Genomic DNA, 7760 nt, shown 5'->3' with positions numbered 1-7760 from the left:
GAAGAAAAGACCTTTGACTATTATTAGTAGAAGAAGGAAGCTCCTCTCCGACGCGGATAGCACTTCTGAGTTGTGTCGACAAAACTCAAGATCTTGATCGTCCATTCTTCTTCACTACCGATTCATATCTTCCAAAGGTGCCACGAGACGACCCACGTGTATGGCCACGTTTTTGCCATCATGGAAGCACTTATTTATATTTTTATTTTCCTATAAATTAATAAAGGCCCACAAGCCCGACAACTGCTTGGAATCCAACGGCTGGGATAAATTATAGATCCAACGGTTTGAAAAAGAGCCACGCCAGTAAGAAGAATTGAATTAAAAAGAGGCCCAACAAGGCTTTTTATTTTTTGAGTTGGCTGGCGTAAAAGAGATTCTATCCACGAAGAAAGTGGTCCCCACTCTACAAAATGCGACTCACATGGATGTATCTACGTGTCGATCAGTGATTGGAAGATTTAGAAAATATTGTCTGCCCCCCCTCTACTTTATGTATTGTTTATAGTTTATACTTGTATAGTACACAGAGAGACCAGAGAGCATAATAAGGTTTTAGATGACGTAAGCCAATGTCAAAATCACGTCAGATTTAAATCTGGACGGTCGAGCTCGTTTTCAACGACGTTGAAGAATGATGATGCAGCTTCTACGCCGCCTCGAGCAAGAAATAAAAAAAACGTGTGTTTTTTATATAACTTGGAATCATCTGACATGGCTATAAAATTTATAGTGGGGGGAAACAGAATTAAAGGATTATTATTGTTATGTATGTGCAATGTAATTGCTACGTGGGGACGAGAGTCAGAAAAGGAGATTTAAATCCAACGGCTCAAACGTGTCTCCCCGACAAAATGACGTGTTCGTCTGGTAAGCAGATAGTCTTCCTTACGCATTTATGTGGGCCCTCCATGTGACGAGGACTCGATTCCCCCCCTCTCTAACCTGATTTTCCCTAATTACCCTTATGTCTTCACACTAATTCCTCGACTTACCCACTCAGTCTGTAGTCTGTAGCCTAGGCGTAGCCGCAATGTTTGAACTTTGAATTATCACTTAAATAGCCTCTATGTTGTTCACACTACTAACAATTTAGTTAGCTTTATCTTTACGACATCGTGAACGTAGTAGTCGGCCCAGAGCCCATATTACAAGTAACTCAATAGTTAAGCCCAATTTTATCTTGGACTACTTTTTATAAAAACATATGTAGTCGTCAACAAGAGTCAATAGAAAAGTAAAAAAATTTCAAATCGAATTTACAGAGTGAGAGTGAGGTACTCTATAAACCTTACTTTTACTGATCCTTAAGCATCATATTATATAGAAAGACACTCGTGGTTAGAGCCTGCTACATAACGAGATATTACAACTTATATATGGAGATTGATAGAAAGCGAGAGAGAGAGAGAGGGAGAACAGTCAGTGAAGGTCTGGGGAACGTTTAATGGTGAGCTCAGCTCTGAGATGGAGAATGCCATTGATGAAATGCGGACTGTCCTCTGCCATGAACGATGTCCACGGAATCCCAAAGAGGTTCCTGTAACCAACCGCTTTTCCCCCTGTGAATGTGTAGTTTCCTTTGTATTTGCTTACAAATTCTTCTCCTGCTTTTTTATCTCTAGCCGCAAATTCGTAGTCCACACCAAAACTCACAGCTCCTTTCTCTTGCATCCCGAGGAATAGCCCAAAGCAGTGGAACGAGCTTTGCTGGTCCATGTTACAGTGCGCAGACAGGAAGAACCCTTGACCTCCCAAGTGGAAGGCCTGAGAATAGACTCTTCCCGAAGGGAATAACCCTGCGCATTCCTCTCGCTTCAAGTCCAGATACACTACACACTGCGGGCGAGGAAGCTCAAACTCCACCACTTTTACGGGTCTGTATTTGTAAGCCCTCTCTATGAAACGGCGGTTCATGGTGTCCGATCCTTCACCTGCTAGGATGCGTTGCCTGTGTGGGGCTTCTGCTTTGAAGAAGAGCGCCTCCAATACTTGCTTTGATGCTACTTCATGCTCAAAATCGCTGCACGTAAGTACCTTTTTCAGCTTTCGACACGTCATGTATGGGAAGCGGATGTAGAGCGCAAGGCGTGAACCCAGAATCTCCCTACGGTCTTCCAATGAGCTATACTGTCCCCTTGCCCATTTTAAGACAAAATCATAAACAGCATCTTCAGAAGCAATTTGGAGATCGTCGCTCGATAGTATTGCCTCTATTCCAGCCAATGGTAAGCCCATAACCTCATCATGAAACCTGTACAAGATGGTGGTAACACATGAATACAAGAAATATATAATTACTCGACTAAATGCATTTCAAAACCACTGGAGAGTCATACTTGGTAATATCCTTGTAACGGGAGGCAAGGAACTGCTTTGCTGCATCGGTTAGAGGTTGGACTGCTTCAGCCATTAAAACACTAGAAGGAAGCTCGAGATAGAGCAGAGCGGAATCAGGGGTCATGGGCATATTGCGCAGTAGTCTACTACAATACCTCATGCAGGAAGCAACCTCAAACTTGTCAGCAGCCATAAGCACGTCTAATAAAGCAGGTGCTGTTGTGACACTTAGAGAGCTGCTATACATAAAGTTCAAAAGCTCCATCAAAGCACCTTCCTCTGCCATACACATAAAAGCATAGCATAAGAAATAAGCTAACAACGCTTCATGGATACAAAAATATCGTATATACTAATCAAAGCCAGCAACTGAGTTAATACAAAAGGAATAAAGAATCCCAAAACAATAAGAGGCCAACAGAGAGTTAGTAGAGACTTAAAGCCAATAAGACAAGACTGACAAATAGCAGAAATGAAGCAAAATCTTGACTTGAATTGTTGTACCTTGTGCACTAATTCTAAGAGTAACATGTCTTTGTTCAGATTCCCTCATTCCATTAGAAAACAGCTACAACAACAGGGTAAAAAGAAAACAAGAAGCAAAAGGATAGCATTACGACCAAGAAAAACAAAAAAGAGCAAAACAATTGGATATAGAAGAAGAAAATGAAACGTTAATACCTTATAGAAAAAAGGGCTTTTAGCAGCCAAGATAGGAGAACTAATATGCAATTCTTTAACTGTAACAACAGTAGAACAGTCAATACCCCAGTTTGGCTCACTAGATGCATCGTCATCACCTACATACAAAACCATATTCATAAACAAACCTATTTTGAAGATTATAAAAACATGTCAAATCCAAACCCAATCACTGGTATGCTCAAAAAAAAAGAGTACCTGATAGGGCCTCTTCCACCATTGCCTCACCTTCATCGTCAAGATTATCACCACCAGGACAATCATCCATATCAGGTTGGTTGTTATCTGTTAAAATCTGCTCTTCCGCACATGCCACAATGTCTGATACCGCAACTGGAAACAATGCAAAAAAAAAACATTAACCAAAAATTCCAAAACCCCTAAACCGAAGCAGAAGCATTTCAACCGATCAAAATCATTCTAAAAAAAAAAACGTACCACCATTGTCTTTCTTGTTATCCTCTCTTCTCCTCTTACGATGGCGAGCCCAATCAGCAATACTCGTACAGCCATCAGCATCAGATCTACAATCGGAAGGACCACCCAAGATCTCGATCCGGAGCAAACGGTCGGAGAAGTTACTGTCATTGAAAGCGAAACCAAAATCACCTTCGGAAGACGAACCATGGCGAGAGAAATTGGAATCCATTTCCGACTTAGGGTCGAATAGATCGGTGTTATTGGAACCTCTCATCATCCTCCTTTTCGAAAAACCCTATTCTCCTCCGTCTTCTCTCCGGCGAGAACCGAGCAGAAGAATCAGGACAAACAAACAAAAATTAAAGAAAGGGTCAAATTCGAAAAGGATTTGATTTTTTTTTTTTTGAGGAACGAAATAACTAAGAAACCCTAAAAAAGTCTCTCTCTCTCTCTTTTTTTTTTTTTTTTTTGTTGTTGTTGAAGTCCAGAAAAGAAAGGACAAGAGAAGAGCTGGTCGACGTTGAACGGTTATTGTTACAGGTCGGTGACGGATAAATTTAATGAAAATGCTAATTAAAGACAAAAGAGGTTCCTTTCAATTTTTTTTTTTTTATATCGGTTAGTTACAAATTTAGTTAACCGGTTCAGTCTTTTGATTTGTAATAAACATTTTGGTTCTTTCCCGGTGTTATGCCTAATTCGCATCGGTACGATTTGACTTACAACAGATTTGTTGGTTCAAAATTTAAAATAGCTTTTAGTATTTTTAATTACATTTAGAAGAGAAACAAGTCCGTTTTTATTTATGTTGTTCTTGTATCATATGCAAATTTTGGGATTTGTGATTCGTTGGAAAGCGTCAAATTTGGTAAAGAAGACAACTCTCTCTCTCTCTCTCGTTCGACAAACAGAGCAATGCCTTATGTCGTTAATTAATTAGTTCAGCGTTTTAAAGACTTTGTTAATTAGGGTTTGACCGGGTGAAGCTTGGCGATTTATCTAAATCTCTCAAATGATAAATATTGGACTATATATATTGTGAATTTGTGACTAGATAGATAATTTGATAGTGATACTATTTAATGTAACAACTACAATCAAACCAGCTACAATTATTTATATAAAAAAAAAATCGATTAAGATAATATATCCTCAAACCAAACGATCGAACTAATTTCAATCTGATCGAACTTAAACTCACTTTTCTATTTAATACTGATGACACATTTTTTAATTACACTTATGAAATAATTAAATGTCGGTTGACTGGAAAAAAAAGGAAGTCCATTTTAATTATGAATCGATACATAAACAGGCAACAACAGTCTGTGTGAGTTGTGTGACTTATTTTATGTACCAGATGAAACGTATTTTAGCTTTTAGACAAACCCAACCAGAAATGGTTATTTTCACCAAAAATTGTTAGAGATATTGAAACACAACTAAAATTTTATTCTTAATTAACAACAATCACAGGACTTTATAATACTACGTAGTATTATAGATGTATGCTAAACAAGATACATATATACATTGTCAATTATGATTATTAATTCTATCGTGATCCCATCGATACAAATATAATAAAAACAACATTCATTTTCATAAATGCCCCACGACATCTTCTCATACTACTAAACAGCATTAATATCGTTTCGATAGTTCGATGATCTAAGCATCATCAACCACAAGCACCTGCAGGTTAAACATATCAAACTGAAAAAAAAAAAATCATTAGAGACAGAAAAAAACCAAGTTAGAGACCAAAACTGGAAAAAAAAAAACACCAAGTTAGAGAAACATTTTTCAAGCACTGATCCAACTTAAACAGAAGGAATTTTTATATATTATATAATTATATATGGTTCATGTAAATTTGTAAACCAAAAAACTCAAAGTCCAAATATATCTTTGGTAATTAAATTATGTAAATAGCAAAATACAATATATATTCTGTATATATACGACGAATAGAGGCTAATTAATTAAAGAGAAAAAGAAAAGGAGCTCCCTTCAATCCAAACGAAGAGAAGAGAAGGAAATATATGTAGAGAAAAACGAGAGAAATCTAAGAGCTCATGCAATCCTCTTAAAGGACGCTTTCTTCAGGCTGTTGTTAACCTTCAATTTGCACTCTTTGAGGAATCCATGAACACTTAGATTCTGCTTTTTAGTTCCTTAAATCTTGTCCTCTTCGTTTTGGACGAAGGGAGCTCCTTTTCTTACACTTGAAAAAACAAGTGTTCCAAAAAGAGTTTTGACATCTTTAATTTTACTATACAACCAACCAAAAAAAATATCGAAAGAGTTCCTACATAGAGTATGTATGGTGATGGTTTGAGATGATAATGTGAAGGAAGCATATTGTACAAAGTGGTTTTATAGATGAAAAGGCATAAACCCTACCCTAGTCTATGATCCTTTGGAAGATTATGGAACAAAGTGTTATACAAAAAAAAATGGAAAAGTATAGAAGAAAAAATGGCAGCAAATCCTATTGTCATTAATTAGAGACTGAACATAATCTTGTTGACTAGATTCTCTTTTAGAGAGGGGATACGGTTAGTGTGTAACGTTATTTGATAGAACTAGCAAATGAAATAAATCATTAGGTGTAATTCTCGTAATTGTTATACACAGTTTCTTTGCATTAAGACTACAGATAAAAATAAGTAACCTGTAACCCGTACTTTTTTGTAAATGAAGGTTTTGAATCACACAAATTGAAGAGAATCTCATAAAAGGCAGATAGAGTTTGGTCAAAACTGAAACGGCTATTACCGACATATCTTTGACTTCTCTTCATTTTTTTAGATGACTAAACAACTTTGAACTAATTGGTTTTGTCTATTTACGTTAGATTTATATTTCTAATTACAAATGACAAAAATAGTTTACCGGCATTGTGTTCGTGCTATCTAATCTATATATAATAGCAAATCCATTTTTGGGTCAATCTTAATTTAACGGATGAGATTGTTTCTATTATCCCATCTAACAGTTTAAAATTATTGATGATCCTAATAGTTGCAAACTTTTTTTCCAATAATCATGTTTTTTCGTCATACCCCCATCTTTTAAAAATCGCACCTATTAAACTCTTCATTAATGATCTCAAAAATTGCAATGTTTCGGTCCAACAATTGTGTTTCTTCGTTGCACCCTCAGCTTTCCATGTTAGCACCCATTAGTTTTCACACCCTTTTGTTTTACACCTGTTTATTTATATAAAGTTGCAATGTTTTGTTCTAACAATTGTGTTTATTCGTCGTACTCCTAGCTTTCAATGGTTGCACTTGTTAGTTTTCACACATTTTTGTTTCACACCTCTTTGTTTTCACACTCTTTGTTTTTTTATATATACAGATTTTTATGGACTTTGAAAAGAGTTTTTGTTCTTTGAGTATTATTAATGATCTTACCCTTTGTTAATGATCTCAAAGTTGCAACGTTTTGGTCCAACAATTGTGTTTCTTCATTGCACCCCTAGCTTTCCAAGTTGGCACCTGTTAGTTTTCACACTCTTTTGTTTTACACCTCTTTGTTTATATAAAGTTGCAATGTTTTGATCAACAATTGTGTTTCTTCGTTGTACCCCTAGCTTTCAATGGTTGCACTTGTTAGTTTTCGCACTTTTTTGTTTCACACCTCTTTGTTTTCACACTCATTGTTTTTTTTTTATATATATATGCAGATTTTTATGGACTTTAAAAAGCATTTTTGTTCTTTGAGTGTGATTAATGATCTCACCATTTGTTAATGATCTCAAAAGTTGTAAAGTTTCGGTCCAAAAATTATGTTTCTTCGTTGCACCTCCAGTTTTCTATGTTGGCACCCGTTAGTTTTCACACCCTTTTGTTTTATATTTCTTTGTTTATATAAAGCTGCAATGTTTTGATTTAACAATTGTGTTTCTTCGTCGTACCACTAGCTTTCAATGGTTGCACTTGTTATTTTTCGCACCTTTTTGTTTCACACTTCTTTGTTTTCACACCTTTTTGTGTTTATATATATACAGATTTTTATGGATTTTGAAAAGAGTTTTTATTATTTAAGTATTATTAATGATCTCACCCTTTGTTAATGATCTCAAAAGTTTCAAAAACTCGATCCAACAATTGTGTTTCTTTGACGCACCCCCAACTTTCCATGTAGGCACCCTTTAGTTTTCACACCTTTTTGTTTTACACCTCTTTGTTTATATAAAGTTGCATTGTTTTGATCCAACAATTGTGTTTTTTCATCGTACCCCTTGATTTCAATGTTTGTACTTCTTAGTTTTTACATCTTTTTGTTTC

General features: G+C 36.0%; 1 protein-coding gene across 1 annotated transcript; it reads right to left on the bottom strand.

Annotated features, from left to right (window-relative positions):
* Positions 1-1230: 1230 nt before the first annotated feature.
* On the bottom strand, positions 1231-4123 carry LOC104793597 (BTB/POZ domain-containing protein At2g46260). The gene is made up of 6 exons (XM_010519994.3): positions 3481-4123; positions 3241-3375; positions 3022-3140; positions 2845-2908; positions 2340-2619; positions 1231-2254 (listed from the first exon to the last, which is right to left on the bottom strand). Exons 1-6 carry the CDS (start codon positions 3737-3739, stop codon positions 1423-1425), a joined length of 1689 nt encoding a protein of 562 aa, XP_010518296.2. The 5' UTR covers positions 3740-4123; the 3' UTR covers positions 1231-1422.
* Between the last annotated feature and the right edge of the window lie 3637 nt (positions 4124-7760).

The sequence above is a fragment of the Camelina sativa genome, chromosome 6 (genome assembly GCF_030686135.1).
Source record: "Camelina sativa cultivar CO46 ecotype springtype chromosome 6, ASM3068613v1".
NCBI classification, from domain to species: Eukaryota; Viridiplantae; Streptophyta; class Magnoliopsida; order Brassicales; family Brassicaceae; genus Camelina; species Camelina sativa.
Note: the sequence above shows the minus strand (reverse complement) of the source record. Positions and strands in the feature narration are given on the sequence as shown.